This window comes from Pan troglodytes, chromosome 6, assembly GCF_028858775.2.
Source record: "Pan troglodytes isolate AG18354 chromosome 6, NHGRI_mPanTro3-v2.0_pri, whole genome shotgun sequence".
NCBI classification, from domain to species: domain Eukaryota; kingdom Metazoa; phylum Chordata; class Mammalia; order Primates; family Hominidae; genus Pan; species Pan troglodytes.
In genome coordinates, this window is record NC_072404.2 from 34,808,601 (window position 1) to 34,829,937 (window position 21,337).

Genomic DNA, 21,337 nt, shown 5'->3' on the forward strand with positions numbered 1-21,337 from the left:
ACTGAAAACAACCCAAATGTCCATCGGTAGTGGAATGGGTGAATAATACTTATATGATGGAATACTATGCAGCAATGAAAAAGAATTAGACACAATTGAGCATATCAACATGGGTGAATCTCACAGCATTGAATAGCAAAAGTATGTTTTTGCAAAATACATACAGAATAATTCCTTTTCTATAAAATTAAACATGAAAAGTAAAGTATTATATATGGATATGTATGTCTGCAGTAAAACTATTAACAAAGAAAAAAGAAAGGGGATGGTAAAAGCAAAATTCAGGACAGTAGTCTACCTCCAGGGGTAATTAGGAAGGGCAATGTTGTATTTTTTAAACCGGCTGGTGAGTACCAAAGCGTTCATTTATCACTGTTTTATCTTAGACAGCACTGTAAATATTCTTTGGTATGTATTCAATTTTAAATTTAAAAGAAGAAAAGAAAAACCACCTGCTGATGCTGCCATCCTTGCAAAAATGAATCTTTAGGAAATTTAACATGTTCTCTGCTGTGCTTTTTTCTTCTCCCCTACACAGAGATGATGAGATTGGCCCCATGTCTGAAAAACAGTATGTGGGGAAGGCCTGGAGAAGCAATTGAACTGAAACAAAGTCAAAAGTGGGAAGTCCCCCTCTGGCAAGCAGCTCTAAGATGACAGAGCCGGTGCCAGAATCTAAACCTTGGGACTCTGGTTGCTGTATAAAAAAATAAATATTAGGAACAAAAATAAATACCCACATCTCCATGCTGGACAGCAGAAGAGCAATAAGTTGCCAATTTTTGTTTTGTTTTGTTTTGATAGTTTTTTACTCTCTAAATGTAAGCTCCTATATTTCCTGTCTTCCGTATGTTAGAAGCTCAGTACAAACAGGAGAAAAAGAAAAAAAAAGGCTGGATGCGCCTCGTTTGTTGTCAACAGGGATGTTTCAAATTATTGTTAAACTAGAAGGGACTCAATGCTTTAGAAACAACTCATTACTCAATTCAGCCACTTTTATTTCCTATTAGGCTGTCATATAGCAAAATGTCCAACACTGCCCCATCCCTCTCTGCTACTACTACCTTTTGACAAGACAGTCTCTTTGTTAAAGTCAAGTTAAAACTGGATACAGCTGTGGTAGTTTCAGGCCTATCTGACAGACAATATTGAACTCATTTCATCATCTGAAACTTTAATACAAAATGTCTCTTAAGGACTCTATGAACAGAGCAAGAGCTTCTTGCCCTGTGAAAATAGATTAATGCTAAGAGAGCTCCCTAATGGCAATAGAAACCAACATTTATTTTATGCTTATTAGGTGCCAGGTAGAGAGAGGGTCAAGTAATTTATAAAGCATTATCTCAATTCATCCTAATAATGAACCCTCCTGTGAGAGTGGTGGGTGATAATATTATCCCCATTTCACAGGTGAGGGGGTTCTTGGAGAGGTTAAGTAACTTGCCCAAGGTCATACAGCTGGTACATGGTAGAGCAGGGATCTATTCCAAGTCTAACACAGTATCCATTCTCTTAATCCCTATACTATAATGTCACTTGAATATGGTAACAAAAGTAGTTAGAATTGCCAGTGTAATCAACTAGAAACAAAATTCAAGCCTACTTGATAGTTTAGCTCATAAAGTCTGTCTGGTATCACCAAAGGTGATAGGTGATTTGGGCTGGGGAGAATCTATAAATTATTTTCAACAATTCAAATAGCCTAATGCATGGGTTCTTAATCTGTTTCTGTGCTACAGTCTCCTATGACTGTCTGGTGCAGCCTATGGACTACCTTCTCACAATAATGTTTCTAAATGCATGCTGGCTAGGCATGGCGGCTCATGCCTATAATCCTAGGATTTTTGGGAGGCCAAGGCAAGAGGATCACTTGAGCTCAGGAGTTTGAAACCAGGCTGAACAGCATGGCAAGACCCCATCTCTACAAGAAAATACAAAAATTAGTCAGGTGTGGTATCATGTGCCTATGGTCCCAGATACCTGGGATGCTGAGGTGGGAGGATTTGTTGAGCCTGGGAGTTCAAGGCTAAAGTGAGCCATGAGGTGCCACAGCACTTCAGCCTAGGTGACAGGTCAAGCCCCTGCCTTAAAATAAATACATACATAACTAATACAGAGTGCATATGCATCCACACATATACATAGATAATATACAGTGAATTAAAATCAAATCCTAGGCTTTGCTAGGACTGCAAATGAAACATTCCACTGAAATCATCAAAAGAGTAAAAAAAAAACTGTGAGATAGCACATACATACTTGTATATTAGCACATTCAGTAGGAGAAACCAGAGGGTCTGAAAACTACTATAATTTTAATTTTAGTGATAAGGATAAAAGGTTTTCAACATATCTATAACAGTGTATGTGGTATTTGGTATGAGAATGTCTCTGCTTTCTATTGGTGACAAAAGTCAAAGGTACTGCTGTGCCACTGTGATTTGTTGCCTACATTTATAATGGAAGGAAATGTGAAATTTCACAATTCATAATGAAAGGAAATGCTATTTCAGTTAGAGGTTAGAGAAAATAAAGATGCAGTTTTTTCCCTTCCAAGTTCACTGACAACTCCTTGAATCCTAACCACAGACCCTTACTCCAGGTTAAGAATCCTTATTAAATAACCTAATGACTAACTAATGGAAATACTGAGCTTACTTATAATAAGACTTCACAGTCTAAAATGTGGCACTTTTTTTTTTCTTTGCTTTGACATGGAATTGTATGAATCTATTATCCAGAAAAAAAATTCACTGTGGCTAGTGGACATCTTTGCTGCAAACCATCACTCTGGATGATGTTTAAAGCAGACAGTGCTTGGTAGTTTTTTCTTTGTTGAAAGGCAACACAGACACACTACTATCTAAGAGCACTGCACACCAGGACCACGTTGTTTCAGTACAGCACAAAACTGCTGGGAAAAGGAAACTAATGCTTTTAAACAAAAGAGTTTTCTTACAAGTCTAAATTGCCAGTGATCTATCAATAATTAAAGAGAACAAAGACCATTTGTAAACCTGCAGTGCATGGCAGGGACTGAAGTCTACAATTTTAGGTTAAGTCTACAATTTTAAGGTTTTGGCTGATGATTTCAGAGAACCAGTGCCATACCAGTTGATACTACTGACTGGAAGACAGACACAATGCTTCAGGTCAATGGCTGATTTGTAAAGAGTAAAACTGTGTTCTCAAATTTCTGGTTAGCTTGTAAGTAAAAATGGATTTAGAACATACTTCAGGAATCAGAATGAAAGTTTCTCCAAACATATGCCACATGGGGGTTCCTGCCAGATGGAAGCCATGTCATTATCAATAGAGGGACAAAAGACATCATAGTTTAGGGTTCCCAAACTGGCTACATATTAGAAACCTCTTTGAAGCTTCAATACCAATGCCCAGGTTCCACCCCAGACCAATAAAATCAGGATATCTAGAGAGCAGGTGTGGAAATCTGTATCTGCAAAGGTTGAGACACATTGGTTTAGGGCAAGGAGGAGATTAAAAATGGCTCCAGATTCTTTGCCATTCTTCCCACCAAAAGAAATCTGCTTTGCTCTGTGTTTTGCATTGACCAGGAGAGAATGAAATGGAAATAATATTCTGGGACTTTTGAGTACAGGCCTTAAAAGGACTGGCATCTTCTGCTTTTCCATTTGGAACACCAGCCTGCTGTATTGTGGAAAAGTCCAGGCCAGGACACTACATGATTAGAGGTGGTATGGAGAGAGCACTGGAGGAGAGGAGATCATCTTGGATGTCCCAGCTTTAGCCAAACTCCCAGCTGAATGCAGCTGCACATGTGACCTCAGCCTACCCCATCTGAATCAGACCCACCCAGCTGAGCTCACTCAATCCACATATTTGTGAGAAATAATAAATTGTTTGAAGCCACTAAGTTTTGGAGTGATTTATTATTCCATGATAAATAACTGAAAAAGGGAAATATTTTCTGATGATTCTTTAATCCTTTTCCTGAAAGATCCATCTTGCCTATCTTGGAATCTTGATATGAGTTAAAAACCAAGGCCTGATCCATCTTTATAAGGCAGATATAAGACATAATTACACTGAGAGCTTAGTCAAAATTTTATGTCATGCAAACAAAGAAAGACCAAGTTCCCATATTAGGCAAACCACCAGCTCCTGCTGCTCCCAACTCCCTGCCCCCAAATCCATGAGAGCTAGCAAGTACATTATCTGGGTGGCCTTTGTGGTAGACATAGAGATGCACCCCACTGGACCTCTCTTCAAGGATGTACTTGCTGCTCCACTGCAGGGAGTGCATTCAGCAGACAGCCCCCAGCTGTCAGCTCCTTCAGGGTCTGCCTCAGCTGCAAAGAGCTGCCTTTCCCAAGATGATGACCTTCCTGGGGCAGCCCAAATTTGGTGAGTCAATGAGCTGGGCATAAAAGGCCTCACTATTTTGGCCCAGTGTGGGACACTCTGATAGAAAATATGCTCCCAAGAGTTCCCTGCCCGGTTTGTCTGGCCTGTATCACAGTTTTATTTCTCCCTTGGTCCAGTCTTGCTCCTATACCCTTCCTTCCACAGGTGTTGGTCTCTAACAAACTATTTGCACCCCAAACTTTGCCTCAGTGCCTGCTTTTGGAGGACCTAACCTGTGACTTCAGAGAAGCTCTCTGGCTGGGAGGTGGGGTGTGGTTTGATTACTGTGTTCTGGTTTTCTGCCCACAGTCAGATTTCCATAAATGGACAGAGGAACTTTGCCCCTGTCTGGAAGATAGAGACAAAGAACCCATGAAAGAGGACATCCATCACTGTAGAAGGCGACCGCTGGTGGGGGAGATGAAGACTCTGTTTGCCGATTTCCTTCACAAAGCCAAAGCTTTTTGTTTTGTTTTGTTTTGTTTGAGACAGGGTCTTACTCTGACGCCCAGGCTGGGGTGCAGGGGCGTGATCATAGCTCACTGCAGCCTCGACCTCCTGGGCTCAAGTGATCCTCCCATCTCAGCTTCCCAAGTAGCTGGGACTACAGGCCTGCACCACCACACCTGGTTAATTCTTTTAATTTTTTTTTTTGTAGGGACAGAGTCTTACTATCTTGCCCACCCAGGCTAGTCTTGAACTCCTGGGCTCAAGCGATCCTCCCACCTCAACCTCCCAAAGTGTTGAGATTACAGTTGTGAGCCACCATGCCCAGCCAAAGCTAAAACATTTTTCCAGGGAATTAACTATATTTGATTATCATTGCCTTCAGCCTATTTAACAGTTATTTTCCTCCATTCAATATGTTTTTGAAAACTTCTCTTTCCCTCTCATCTAGTCAAATGCAAAAGTGACATTTTTTTGCTTGTTGCTTCCTCTGACCATGTCAATGTTATCAAGGACCTGCTGAAGACCTTTCTGGAACTGTTCCTTCAGAAACAATTCATAATGCTTCCTAAGCTGTTTAAAATTCTTAATAAAACACACAAAAAATGAATTGTCAGCAGTAATTCCAAGAAAGGCAGGTGGCTGTCTGTCATTCCTTCTGTGGACTATCTGTGAAAATGTTCAAATCCTAGCCTGATCGTCCACTCGAAGGACTAGAGTCATTCTTTCCTCCACATTCTAGTTGTGTGTAGTCAAGAAACAAACAAAAGTTAATGTGAGTTTTAGAAAAGCACAATTAGGAAGCTGTGGTCGTTACTGCTTTCTGCAGACGAACCATGCCTCCTCCATCCTCCTCCTTTTAAGAACTCTTCTTTCCTTTAGGGAACAAGTATTCTATGGTGGTTAGCATGTGCTGCCAAATACTCTGTCCACCACCACCACACCACCGCCTTGCCACCATCACCACATACCCCAAGGGCAGTGGTATGGTTTGGATCTGTGTCCCCACCCAAATTGCTTGTCTAATGGTAATCCCCAATTTGGAGGTGGGGCCTGGTGGGAGGTGATTGGATCATGGGGCAGATTTCTCATGAATGGTGCTGTCCCCACCATGTCTACCTTGGTGCTGTCCTGGCAATAGTGAGTGAGTTCTCACGAGATCTTGTCATCTAAAGGTTTTAAAGGTGTGTGGCATCTCCCCGGCTAGCTCTCGTCTGCTCCAGCTTTGCCCTCTGCCATAAGTGAAACTCCCTGAGGCCTCTTCAGAAGGAGATGCCGTCATGCTTCCCGTACAGCCTGCAGAACTGTGAGCCAATTAAACCTCTTTTCTTAGAAATTACCCTGTCTCAGGTATTTCCTTATAGCAGTACAAGAACAGACTAATACAGCGGGGCATGTAGCCTAGATCCGGCTACAGTTCATCCTTCCCCACTGCACTCCCCTCACAGGTACTTAAAGACACTGTGGGGTGGTGGAAAGGTCAGAATTTGAATTTTCAAATCTCAGATACTATTACTGTTCAAAGCCTTAAGCAAGTTTTTCAGGTGAAGCTTCTGTTTCTTCAGTTATGAGTTAGTAAGTAACATGACATAGTTTATAGGATAGCTACTGTGATTCCACAAAATTGTGGATTAAAAAAGTGTGTGGTAAACCGTGGCCTGAAAGCTCACAGATGCGGAATCATCGGTCGCCATCCTTATCATCTCTTTTGACCTTCCCATCACCCCTATGAAGTAACTGTTCTCACTCAAGAGTTTCCAGCATGGTGGCTCATGCCTGTAATTCCAGAACTTTGGGAGGCAAAGGCTGGTGGATCACCTGAGGTCAGGAGTTCGAGACCAGCTTGGCCAATATGGTGAAACCCTGTCTCTACTAAAAACACAAAAATCAGCCAGATGTGGTGGTGGGGACCTGTAATCCCAACTACTTGGGAGGCTGAGGCAGGAGAATCGCTTGAACCCAGGAGGTGGAGGTTACAGTGAGCCAAGATCATGCCACTGCACTCCAGCCTGGATGACAGAGTAAGACTCCATATCAAAAAAAAAAAAAAGTTTCCAGGACCAGTAACCAGCCCACAGCTAGCAAGCGGCAAAATGAAAGTTTAAACCAGGTTTGTCTAACTCCACCTTCTTCTCATGTCATAGACCCCCTCCAATTGGTGAGGGCTTTCCAGAACAGTCAAGCTTCAGGGTGGCGTGCTCCTTCCCTTTGGTTTCCCTAGATGTAACCTCTAGCTGAAGGTCTGATTCCTGTTGGAAACCAGGACATTTTGGGAGAAGCCCCTGAGCACAGTGTGGCAGACCACGGGCCTGAGGGCTCCATATACTAAACCCAGGTCAAGGTCAAGGTGCAAGTCTTGGTGCAGGGCTTGTGCTTTAGGGGGCTGAGGATGCCTACTAGGGCCATTGAGGAAGTGCCAGGGACGCCAGCATGCAGTGATCTTAAGTTGGTGGGGACACACAGTAAACACCATCTCTCAAACAGGGAATCAGTCCTCACAGCTTGGGCATTCCAAACCTTATTCCCCACGACCTCTATTTCAGGACTTCCAAACCAATATCAAGAAGGTGGACGTATTAAATAGATGGAGAATCTTCTTCCAATAAAGCTCCTTATATGACTTCCTATTTCTAGAGTTTCCTCACCCTGAATTCATCCTAAAGTTACCATTATAAACTTTCCAAAGAACAGCTTTTAAAATGTGCTTTCAAACCTCTGATGGCTCCCCACTGCTTAAACAATGGAACACACACTCCTTGTCTACTATCCAGGCCCGATGTTCCCATTCTGGTTTCTCTCCCACCTCTCACTCTCCAAGCTGCAGGCTATGAGCCAGACTATGCACTCTGCCCTGTGCCCTGCCCTATATTCTCTTATCCATGACACTGCCCACCATATTCTCTCTGCTCATTTTGGCCAATTTCAGCATGCATTCTTTTAATATCACAAGTTCCCCGATAAAGCCATAACTTTTCTTGACATTATATGAACCTGGCCTCACCACCAAATCTTAGTGCCTTTGTAAAAAACCCAATCGGCTGGGCGTGGTGGCTCACGCCTGTAATCCCAGCACTTTGGGAGGCCGAGGCAGGCGGATCACTTGAGGTCAGGAGTTTGAGACCAGCCTGGCCAACACGGTGAAACCCCATCTCCACTAAAAATATAAAATTAGCTGGGCATGATGGCGTGTGTCTGTAATCCCAGCTACTTGGGAGGCTGAGACAGGAGAATCACTTGCACCTGGGAGGTGGAGGTTGCAGTAAGCCAAGATCATGCCACTGCATTCCAGCCTGGGCAACACAGCAGGACTCCCTCTCAAAAAACAAAACAAAATGAAACAAAAAACTCCAATCTTCTCTCTGTCTATAGGAGGTGGTCACCTTGGGTGTGGATTCAGAGCTAACACTAGATGTGAAATACATTATTTCTCGGCCCTGCTTTAATTATGGTAGGCATGCATATAGGCTCCAATTTTAACTGTACCAGCATGCTGCTGTGATTCCATTATTCCAGTAGTGGATATGCTTGTGAAGTAGAGAATCTCTGGGCTGTAAGCCAAGACTCTAACCTCAGCTCAGACATGAAATGGGTAGGATACTTCAGGGAAGTCACTTAACCTCTGGGTTTCAGTTTCCCTTCCCTGGAAAATGAGACCTAAAATTCATTCCAGCCATTAAATACAACCTAGCCGAGATAATCCATCTTGTAGTTTTGGAAGAAAATGGAATTGATATTGACAGTGAAAACATAAAATAAAAATAGTAAGGGCTCAAATTGCAATCAGGAAAATCAGCCTGTTGGAGATCATGCAAAACTCATGATTATAGAAGCTACACCCAGTAAGATTCGGTAAAAATGAAAACTGCTCAATGACTCAACATTTTTTCAATGTTTATATGAAAAATAATTTGTGTCAATAAAGATATTTTCAATAAAATAACGATGAAAAAAACAGAAGTGTTTTCTTTCTCCAGGACATTCAGCTTAATGACATTTATTCTAAAAAAAAAAATCTTAAAGCAATTTGTCAGTATGGCTATTATTCTGATTAAAATTTTTAATCTTTTTTTTTTTTTTTTTTTTTTGACAGGGTCTCACTCTGTTGCCCAATCTGGAGTGCAGTGGCGCGATCTCAGCTCACCGCAACCTCTACCTCCCAAGTTCAAGCGATTCTCATGCCTCTGACTCCCGAGTAGCTGGGATTACAGGCGTGTGCCACCATGCCTGGCTAATTTTTGTATTTTTAGTAGAGATGAAGTTTCACCATGTTGGCCAGGCTGGTCTCGAACTCCTGGCCTCAAGTGATCCACCCACCTTAGCCTCCCAAAGTGCTCGGATTACAGGCGTCAGCAACCCTGCCCGGCCAAAGTTTTAAATTTCTTAATGTGGAGTCAAAACTTCCTTAGGGCTGGCATGTTAAGAATAAAATGTCCTACATTTCAAATGCAGTGACAATATCAACTCAGATAATGAACAGCAACTTTGATATGTGGAGAAAGGCACAGAAAGATCCCAAAAGGGTGGCCTTGAGAGCAATGGCCATGGGTTGTCAACAGACAAGGAGAAAGAGGACTCAACTTCTGGGACCCAGAGATAACACTTGTAAGGGTTTATGGTCAATGCCAGTGCAGAGGCTACCCATGACTTTGGTTATCATGTAGCCTGAGATTTACATTTTGTGTATATTTCTATCTCAGTGGCTAGAGATAGGTATATGGAGATATATATATATATATATATATATATATATATATATATATATATTTACATATCTATGTAAGCATAGAGAGCATTATGACATTTGCTGAAAGTCACTACACTATTCCACATTGCATTGCTGGCTAACTGAGCCCCTCTGGGCATTAATGAAATATAGATATTTCGGATCTTTGTTAGGTGATATCTTAGAAATAAGTTAGTCCAGACCTTGCATTTGACAGACAACTTCTAAATTTGACAGAAGCTCAGAAAGTCTGCTGCTCGGATTATATAACAGGGCAGTGTCCAATCCTTAAAATGGCACCAATACCAAAGACTTATTACCTTCTAGGTCAGAGCCAACAAGGAGGAACAAGAAGCACTCGCTCTTCATCGGATCTCTGAAGGCTGGTGGGAGCTGTGTTTGATTTCTCTGGGCATGGCTTGATGTGAATACACAGGGAAAATTGCTCCCTCTCTCAGTACCGTACTGCTCCCCTAGGAGAGCTGTCATTTCTTTAAGTGGACATTTTAGGTAACCATCCAGAGACAAGTCTACTTTGGTTTCAATTTTTTAAATTAAGAGCTGTAGTGTTTGGCAGAGAATGAGGTTGCTTTTTTGGCAGACACATACCCATGCTTCTGTTTTGTGTGTCTAATGCTGAAAAGCAAGTCCATGGCTAAGGTCCGTTTTCTTCATTATCAGACGCTTGACACTTGGACAGTATTCTTAGATCCAAGCCTCACAGAGAATGCCTTTGTTCACACGGGAGTGCTTTTCCCTCCTCATAACCCTCATCTCCACAAACCACCCCAAACCAACGCTGAGGCACTAAGGGGGAAGGATCTTTGCCAACATTTTAAAATCACCTATACAAAATGCAGATCCCTTGCTGCGTGGTAAAACACTCACTATCACAAACATATGTGGGCCTTGCTTCTTTTGTTACTTGTTTTTTTGGCAGCCAGAGGAGTACCATTTCATCTCTAAATGTGTTTTGCATTCACAAGAAGAGTCAGCGGGTTGAGTGTGATATTTGCCACCAGTTTCTGACTGGCGGCCAATTCCTTTTACCACCTCTGTGGGACATGTCGCCCTGAAGCAGCAATCTGGCCTCCCAAGCTGGATGTTTTATGCAAAGAGCCAAGCAGGACACATGTGGGATGCCAGGCCTGGGAGCATTTCACAAGACTGGTTCAGGGGATATAAAATAACAGGTGGTGGAGGCAGCCATCAAATAATCTTGAGGAGATCCTGTGTGTGCCTGGTGAGATGTTCATCACAAAGTAGTGTAGCAGATGGGGGGAGGTAACATGTCCACCACTCCCTGGCAGCTCAACATTCAAATATGCCCTTAATGGCCTGAATATTAATATTCCAACTTTCCCTTATATGTTAACTTTCAATAAACATATTTTCCTGAATCTTGACTATTACTATTTATAATTTTTTCTTTGTTATAGGTACTCTTGTAAGCAATCCAGGGTAATAATAATAAAAATAGAAATAGCAAAATTTACTATGAGCCAGGAATTGCTCTAAGCTTATTAACTTATCCAAACCCTCTCAACAGTCCTATAAGGATACCATAGTGGATGGCTTAAACAACAGGAATTTATTTCTCCCATTGGATGCATATTTTAGAAATAAAGGCTAAAAATTCATGTTGTTTTTAAAAAAACAATAGTAAGTCACACACAATGAAAAGAATAGCAGGAAGATAATAAGGATAAAGCACAAATTAATAAAAGAGAAAGCAAAAATATAATCAAGAAAAATAAAGATAAAAATTGGTTCTTTGAAAAGAATAAAATTGTTAAACCTCAGGCAAGAGAGGTGCTAATTACTAAAAACACCAGAGATCTTAAGAAACATTAAATCATATTAAGATGATGTTACAGGCCGAGCGTGGTGGCTCATACCTGTAATCCCAGCACTTTGGGAGGCCAAGGTGGGTGGATCACTTGAGGTCAGGAGTTCAAGAACAGCCTGGCCAACAAGGTGAAACCCTGTCTCTACTAAAAATACAAATAAATTAGCCAGGTGTGGTGGTACATGCCTGTAGTCCCAGCTACTTGGGAGGCTGAGATATGACCTCATGTCCTAGAAGGCAGAGGTTGTAGTGAGCCAAGATCATGCCTGGCAGACAGAGTGGGATTCTGTCTCAAGAAAAAAAAAAAAGATGATGTTATAAAGCAACTTTATGTCAATGAATCTGAAATTTTGGATGAAATAGACAAATTCCTGAAAAAAAATTACAGCCTATGAAAACTGACACATGAAGAAACAGAAAAGGTAAGTAATCCCATATCTACTTTAGAAACTGAATCTGCAATTGAAAACCCTCCGTTGGAGGGGCTTCAAGATGGCTGCCTGAGGCACCTGGCTGTCACCTCCTTCACGAAGAAGGACCAGAATGGCAAATAGATAATTAGATGTCAAATAGAACATCTAAAGAAAACAATGGAATTCAGCAGGAAAGTGACTGGGAACTTCTGAGGCATAGAAGGAAAGGGAAGTGAAGCAGCTAACCCAGCCAAGATCAACTCAGAGCCAGGGGAAACTCCCACTGTGGGTAAAAGGTAAATGAGAGATTCCCAGCAGTCAGCAGTCCATATTCCCACCACAGACTCCTATAATTTTAGCCACAGGAGAGCCCCTCAGCCCTCACAAGCCCTGAGACTAGTATAAAGAGATGCCTGGAGTCCATGTAATGACATTGTTCTACAGAAGATGTTCACACTGGGTCCCACACATCCCCTGAGATTCAAGCAGCTACGGCATGGTGCCATTTTGAGAGGCCGGCCCCCACCAGACTACATCACACCTTTGGGGCCCAATACCCACTACATATCTACATCCCCGAACCCCTGCAGACACCCCCCTACATCTACTCAAAGGTTTACAGTATCACAATACTGGCTGGAGCCAGCAGTGCAGATGCGTCCCCAAAACTTTAGCTCATGCAATGTCTTACGCCCCAAGGAATGGGTAGTGAAACACACTGGGGAGGCTGCCCTAGGGACAAAGGGAGCCAAAGCATGTACTCTCCAGAGCCTGAGAGCTGCCTGCCTGGGGCTGTTGCCACTGACAGCAAATCCTTACCCCCCAGCAGCAGGGCGGCTGCACACCTGCACATATCTTAACGGGGCCTGGGAACTGGCTCACCCAGGCACTGTCCAAGGACCTGAGGATAGGCCCATCTAGCCTGCCTCTTGGCCCAAGGGCACCATCCAAGGTCCTGGAGATCAACCTGGTCTGTTTGCCACCAGGAGACCTAAAAACAGGTCTGCCTGTCTGCCACCACCACCAGTGCCCACACGCATCATCTGGGAACCAGGAGGTTGACCTACCACCCCCACTGCCACTGGTGCCCACATACATCATCAAAGTGCCTAAAGATACCCATTGCTACTACAACTGGCATCCTAGTGTGCCATTTGAGGGCCTGGGGATTGGTCAACCACACACACTGCCACACCCATCACCCACATATGCCATCTACAGGCCTAAGCATAGGCCTGCCTCTGCACTGCCTTCACCTGTGCCCATGAACATTATCCAGGAGTCTAGGGATTGACCTACCCCACCCACTGCCACTGGCATGCATACATGCCTTCTACGGAGCTGAAAATGGGCCCACACAGGTTGCCAGTGCCTGTGCATGTTGTCTGGGGGCCTGGGAATTGATCAGCCCTGCCTGCCACAGCCTTTGTATGCACACACCATTGAGGGGCCTGAGGACAGCTCAAGCTCACCTGGCCCCACCCTCACCAGTGCCTGTGGGCATTGTCCAGAGGCCTGGGAATATGCCTGCCCTGCACATCCACACCTGGGAGTGCTAAGGACAGGCCTCCCCAGCCTGCCAGTGCATATGCACATTATCCAGAGGCCTAGAGATCAATACACCTTTCCCGCCAATGCTGGAGCCCATGCATTCCTTCCAGGGACCTGAGGATGTCCACTCCCAGCCTGTTGCCATCACCTCCACGAGCACTCACCTGTATATGTACCACCTTGGGGCTGGGGGACTGGCCCACCAAGTTTGCTGCCATCAGTGCTAGTGCCCACTACTGCTATCGCCATTGGTGATGCCATGCACACTGCCCAGGAGTTCAGTGATCCACTTGCCAGCCTGGCCTACTGCTGCCACTGCCAGCACTTTAGCAAGTCACCTGGAAGCTTGTATTAGTCTGTTCTCATGCTGCTAATAAAGACATACCTGAGACTGGGTAATTTATAAAGGAAAGAGGTTTAATGGGCTCACAGTTCCACATGGCTGTGGCGGGGGGGGGCTAACAAACATGATGGAAGGCAAAGGAGAAGCAAAGGCCCATCTTATAGGGCAGCAGGCAAGAGAGCTTGTGTGGAGGAACTCCTTTTATAAAACCATCAGATCTCACGAGACTTACTCACTATCACGAGAACAGCACAGGAAAGACTTGCTCCCATGATTCAATTACCTCCCACCGGGTCCCTTCCATGACATGTGGGGATTATGGGAGCTACAACTCAGGATGAGATTTGGGTAGGGACTCAGCCAAATAATATGAAGGCCCAAGGATCAGCCCACTCAGACCTGCTTCTACCAGTTTCCATGTATGCCACCTGGGAACCCAAGAAACAGCATACTGGTGCCAAAGAACTGGCCCACCTGGTGTCCCAATCCATAGCAAAACCTCACTACAGTGTCTACTAAAAACCACAGCCTAACCCACTGAGGAACTCAAAGATACCACTGACACTGATTATAGCTGAAGAAGTCATCTGAAGACTACATTACTGTGCCCACCCAAAATCAAAACCAAAGTGCCCTACACAACCAACCCTACAGACACATCTATTGGAAAACATCTTTCCTACAAAAGTCAATTCAAAAAATCAGAAGAAGGGACTGTTACACCAGATTCACAGATATCAATGTAAAAACAAACAAACATGAAAAAGCAAGGAAATATGATATGTGTAAAAAAACAATAATTCCCTAGTGACAGATTTCAATGAAAAATAAATCTATGACATATCTGGGAAAGATTTCATAATAGTGTTATTAAAGAAGCTTAGCAAGATACAAGATAACACAGATAAATAATAGAAGGAAATCAGAAAAACAGTTCATAATCAGAATGAGAAATTCATCAAAGAGACTGATACATAAAGAAGAACCAATCAGAAATCCTGTAACTGAAGAATTCAATGAATGAAACAAAAAAATATAATCAAGAGTTTCAATAATAGAGATCAAGCAGAATACTTTTTGAACTAGAAGAAATGTCTTTTGAAATAACTCAGACAAAAAAGTACATATATATAAAGTTTAATAAAGAACAAAGAAAGCCTACATGACATATGGAACACCATAAAGCAGGCAACCAAATATTCACATTTTGGGTGTTCCAGAAGAAGAAGAGGTAAGCAAAGGCATAGAAAGCTTACTTAATGACATTATAGCCCAAAACTTCCGAAGTCTTGCAAGAGATATAGGCATCTAGAACAGGAAGCTCAAAAATCTCCAAATGGATTCAATCCAAAAATGTCTTCTCCAGGGCATATTATAGTTATACTATCAAAAGTCAAAGACAAAGAAAGAATTCTAAAATTAGCAAGAGAAAATTGTCAAGGCACATATAAGGGAATCCCCATCAGACTAACAGTTTTCTCAGCAGAAACTTATAAGCCACGAGAAAATGAGATGGTATATTCAAAGTGCTGAAAGAACAAAACTGACAACCAAGATTACTATACCCACAAAGCCATCCTTCAAAAAAGAAGGAAAAAGAAAGTCTTTCCCAGACAAGCAAAAACTGAGGACATTCATTACCATTGGACTGGCCCTACAAGAAATGCTTAAGTCAGTCCTATAACTGGAAGTGAAAAGACAATACCTACCATCAAGAAAACATGAAAGTATAAACTCACTGGCTTCTCATAAATGAGAAAGAGAAAAGATTCAAATGTTACCACTACAGAAAACCATCAAACCACAATGATAAGCAATAAAAGAGGAAGAATGGAACAAAGGATATATAAAACAACCAGAAAACAATGAACAAAATGGCAGAAATAAGTTCTCACCTATCAATAATAACTTTGAATGTAAATGGATTAAATTCCCCACATAAAAGACATAAACCGGCTGAATGGATAAAAATAAAATATGATCTAACTACATGCTCCTGCGTTAGGCTATTCTGCATCATAATAAAAACATACCTGAGGCTGGGTAATTTATAAAGGAAAGAGGTTTAATTGGCTTACAATTCTGTAGGCTATACAAGTATGGCACCAACATTTGCTCAGCTTCTGATGAGGGCTTCAGAAAGCTTACAATTATGGCAGAAGGCAAAGTGGGTGCATGTGTTTCACATGACAAGAGCAGGAACAAGAGAGAGAGATGGAGGAGGTCCCAGACTCTGTTAAATACCAGGTCTCACATGAACTGAGTGAAAACTCACTTATCACCAAGGGACTGGTGCAAAGCCATTCATGAGGAATCTTCCCCATCACACAATCACCTCCCATCAGGCCCCATCTCCAATATTGGGAATCACATTTCAACTTGAGACTTGGAGGGGACAAACATCCAAACCATATCAGCTACCTGCAAGAAACTCACATCAGCTGCAAAGACACATATAGACTGAAAGTAAAGGAACAAACAATTATATTCCATGTAAACAGAAACCAAAAGTGAGAAGGAGTAGCTGTACTTAGATAAAACAGATTTCAAGATAAAAATTGTAAAAAAAAGTTTTCAATTTAGCAAGAGGATATAACCATCCCAATTATATTAAATATATGCAGCCAACACTGGAGCACCCAAATATATAAAGCAAATAGTATTGGATCTAAAGGGAGAGATAGGCTCCAATACAATCATAGTTGAGGACTTCAACAAACAGTCTCAGAATTGGCCATCATTTAGACAGAAAAATAAGAAAGAAACGTCAGATTTAAACTGCACTTTAGACAAAATGGAACTAACAGACATTTACAGAACATGTTATCCAACTGCTACATAATGTGTTTTTTTCTCATCAGCACAGGAAACATTCTCTAGGACAGATCATTTGTTATGCCATTAAACAAGTCTCAACAAATGTAAAATAATCAGAATCATATCAAGTATATTCTAAGACTACAATGGAATTAAACTAGAAATCAATACCAAGGAAAACTTTGGAAACTGTACAAATACATGAAAATTAAAAACATGCTCTTGAATGACCATTGAATCAATTAAGAAATCAAGAAGAAAATTTAAACATTTCTTGAAACAAATGAAAATGGAAACGCAAAATACCAAAACCTATAGGATACAGCAAAAGTAGTGCTAAGATGGAAGTTTATAGTAATAAATACCTACATCAAAAAAGTAGAAAGTGTTTAAATATACAACCTAAAGATGCATCTTTAAAAAACTAGAAAAGCAAGAACAAACCAAACCCATTATCTTTTGTTCTAAACCCAAAATTAGAACAAAAGAATAATAACAATCAGAGCAGAACTAAATGGAATAGAAACTAAAAAGAAATACAAAGGATCAATGAAATAAAAAAGCCTGTTTTTAAAAAAGATAAATAAAATCAATAAACTAGACTAGGCTATACTAATCAAGAAAAAGAGAGAGAAAACCCAAATAAATAAAATCAGAAATGGAAAAGGAGACATTACAATTGATACCACACAAATACAAAGGATCATCAGAGACTATTATGGACAACTTTAGCCTAACAAACTGGAAAACCTAGGGGAATGGATAAATTCCTGGACATATACAGCCTACCAAGATTGAACCAGGAAGATACAGAAAACTTGAACAGACCAATAAAGAATAATGAGATTGAATCAGTAATAAAAATTCTCCCAACAAAGGAATGTCTAGACTGGATAACTTTTCTGCCAAATTCTACCAAACTTATATGAAAGAGCTAACACAAACTTTTCTCAAACTAATTCTTTAAAATTAAAGAGGAGGCAATTCTTTCTAATTCATTCTACAAGGCTATCATCCTGATACCAAAACCAGACAAGGACACACACAAGAAGAAAACTACAGGCCAATCTCCCTAATGAATATAGATGTAAAAATCCTCAACAAAATACTAGCAAACAGAATCCAACAACACATCAAAAAGATAATACACCATAATCAAGTGGAATTTATCCCACAAATGCAAGGATGGTTCAACATATGCAAATCAATAAACATGATAAATCACATCAACAGAATGAAAGACAAAAACCATAAGTTCATCTCAATAGATTAAGAAAAACATCTGATAAAATCCAACGTCCCTTCATGATAAAAACTGTCAACAAATCAGGCATAGAAGGAACAATACCACAACATAATAAAGGCCATATACAACAAACATCATCATACTGAATAGGAAAAAGCTGAAAGCATTTCCTCTAAGAATTGGAACAAGACAAGAATGTCCCCTTTCACCACTCCTATTCAACATAGTACCAGAAGTCCTAGCCAGAGCAACTGGGTAAGAAAAAGAAACAAAAGGCATTCATACTGAAAAAGAGCAAGTGAAACTGTTTCTCTTTGCAGCTGACACAATCTTTTATACAGAAAAAACTAAAGACTCCACCAAAAAAATTTTAGAACTGATAAATGAATTCAGTAAAGTTGTAGGATACAAAATCAACATACAAAACTCACTAGCATTTCTATACGCTAATAATGAACTAGCTAAAAAAGAAATCAAGAAAGCAATCCCATTACAATAGCTACAAAAGAAATAAATAACCTTAAAATAGATTTAATCAAGGAGGTGAAAGATCTCTACAAGGAAAACTATAAAATGCTGATGTAAGAAGTTGAAGAGGACACAAACAAATGGAAGATATCTCATGCTCATGGATTGGAAAAATTAATATTGTTAAAATGATCATACTGAATAAAGCAATCTACAGGTTCAATGCATAACTATTAAAATACCAATGGCATTTGTCACAGAAATAAAAAAAGTTCTAAAATTCACATGGACCACAAAAGACCCCAAATAGTGAAAGCAATACTGAGCAAAAAGAACAAAGCTGGAGGCATCACACTACCTGATTTCAAAATATACTACAAAGCAATAACAACCAAAACAGCAAGGTATTAGTACAAAAACAGGCACATAGACCAATGGCACAGAATAGTAAACCCAGAAATAAATCCACATATTTATAGCCAAATAATCTCTGACAAAGCTGACAAGAACATACACTGGGGAAAGGACACCCTCTTCAATGAATGGTGCTGGGTAAACTGGGATCCATATGCAGAAGAATGAAACTAAACCCCTATCTCTCACCATATACACGTAGAATAAGCTCAAAAACTAAACCCCTATCTCTCACCATATCCATGTAAAATAAGCTCAACATGGATTAAAGACTTAAACATAAGACTCAAAATGATAAAACCACTAGAAGAAAACAGGGGAAACACTTTAGGACACTGGTGTAGATAAAGCTTTTATGGCTAAGACCCCAAAAGCATAGGTGATAAAACCATAAACAGACAAATGGGTCTACATTAAACTAAAAAGTTTCTTCACAGCAAAGGGAACAATCAATAGAGTGAAGAGACAACCTGTACAATAGGAGAAAATATCTGCCAACTATCCATCTGACCAAAGACTAATATCCAGAATATACAGGCCACTCAAGCAACTGAAGAGCACAAACCATAAATAATACCATTAAAAAGTGAGAAAAGGGCCAGGCGCGGTGGCCCAAGCCTGTAATCCCAGCACTTGGGGAGGCCGAGGTGGGCAGATCACAAGGTCAGGAGATTGAGACCATCCTGGCTAACACGGTGAAACCCCATCTCTACTAAAAATACAAAAACTTAGCCAGGTGTGGTGGCAGGCGCCTGTAGTCCCAGCTACTCGGAAGGCTGAGGCAGGAGAATGGCGCGAACCGGGGTGGTGGAGCTTGCAGTGAGCCGAGAGATCCCGCCATGGCACTCCAGCCTGGGCAAAAGAGCAAGACTCTGTCTCAAAAAAAAAAAAAAAAGTGAGAAAAGGATCTTAATAGACATTTCTCAAAAGAAGACATACAGGTGCCCAACAGGTATATGGAAAAATTTCAACATCACTAATCATCAGGGAAACGCAAATTAAAACCACAATGAGGTATCATCTCATCGGAGTTATAATGGCTATTACCAAAAAGACAAAAAATAACAGATGCTGATGAGGATGCAGAGAAAATGAACTCATACACTATTGGTAGGAATGTAAATTAGTACAGCCATTATAGAAAACAATATGGAGGTTTCTAAAAAAAACTACAAATAGAATTACCACATGCTGCAGCAATTCCACTACTTGATATTTTTCTAAAGGAAAAGAAATCAGTATATTAAAGGAATATCTGCACCCCATGTTTATTATAGTACTATTCACAATAGCCATGATATGGAATCACCCTAAGTGTCCATCAACAGATGAATGGATTTTAAAAATGTGGCATATATACACAATGGAATATTACTAAGCCATAAAAAAGAATGAAATCCTATCACTTGCAGTGACATGGATGGAACTGGAAGTCGTTATGTTAAAGGAAATAAGCCAGGCAAAGAAAGACAAATATCGTATGTTCTCACTCATATGTGGGAGTGTAAAAAGTTAATTTCATGGAGGTAGAGAATAGAATGATAGTTACCAGAGGCTGGGAAGTGGGGATGGGTGGGAAGACGAAGAAAGATTGGTTAAGGGGTGCAGACAGTTAGATAGAAGGAATAAATTCTAGTGTTCAATAGCACAGTAGGGTGACTATAGTTAAGAACGATATATTGTATATTTCAAAATAGCTAGAAGAGATTTGAAATGTTCCCAATATAATGAAATGATACATGTTTGAGGTGATGGATATCCTAAATACCCTGATTTGGTCATTAACATTAAATACATGTATCAAAATATTACATGTATTCTATAAAGATGTACACTTACATATCGACAACAACAACAAAACCCTTCCCTCAAACAAATCTCCAAGCCCAGATGGCTTCACCATCTCCTAACACTTAAAGATACCGTTTCCAACAACAGAAAGAGGAAATACTTTCCAACTTATTTTATGAGGCCAATATAACCATGATTCCAACACTTGAAGAGGACATTACAAGAAAGGAAGATGATGAGAGTAACATCTGACCCCGCAGCGGAAGTTGCACTAGGGTATCAGCTAGAGAGATTTTGTCCCGAGGCTCCACATGTAATATAAAAATGTGATCATACATTTGCCAGAGGAGATTGTGTTGAAACTTCCTTTTATAATTTGCCAAGTTCTCTCCCCAAATAGACTGCAATTCTCTCATTAATGATTTGCCTCTTTGGACTGAGCACTGTCTTTTTAATGAATTGTCTCCTTACCTCTTGAACAATGCCTAAACTTTTGTCTGGTTTTATATTTAGTCCTATGTATGTCTGAACTCAGACCACTCTTCTCTGTGGAAAGTAGGGCCACAGAAGACACACACTGGCTGTTGTATGGCTTTGCTTAAGGTCGGCCATGTCTCATTGCTATTCAGGCTTTATTTTCAATCCCGCTCTCCCATTCCCACAACCTGCCTGCTCCCAAGCATCTTCCTACCTGATGGAAGTCACCCACTTGCCGGATGTAACCAGCCACTTCATTGTCAGATTTAAAGATCTTCCAAACTTTTTTTTCTGCCTTCTTGTATTCCTGGGATCCTTTCCAGTCCATGCCCATCAAGGAGCGCTCTGTCAGGGCAGCTGCCACGATGATGTCCAGTTGGCCATTGTAGATCAGAACCTGAAATGAAATCAA

General features: G+C 40.9%; 1 protein-coding gene across 10 annotated transcripts in view; it reads right to left on the minus strand.

Moving 5' to 3' along the window:
• Positions 1-21,337, minus strand: part of CPVL (carboxypeptidase vitellogenic like) — a 202,534-nt gene that overhangs the window by 13,818 nt on the left and 167,379 nt on the right. For 9 of the 10 annotated variants that reach the window (XM_054687072.2, XM_016956801.3, XM_054687074.2 and 6 more), the window contains 1 exon segment: positions 21,140-21,322. In XM_054687072.2, the coding sequence (XP_054543047.2) occupies positions 21,140-21,322 (183 nt within the window). 10 annotated transcript variants of the gene reach the window in all.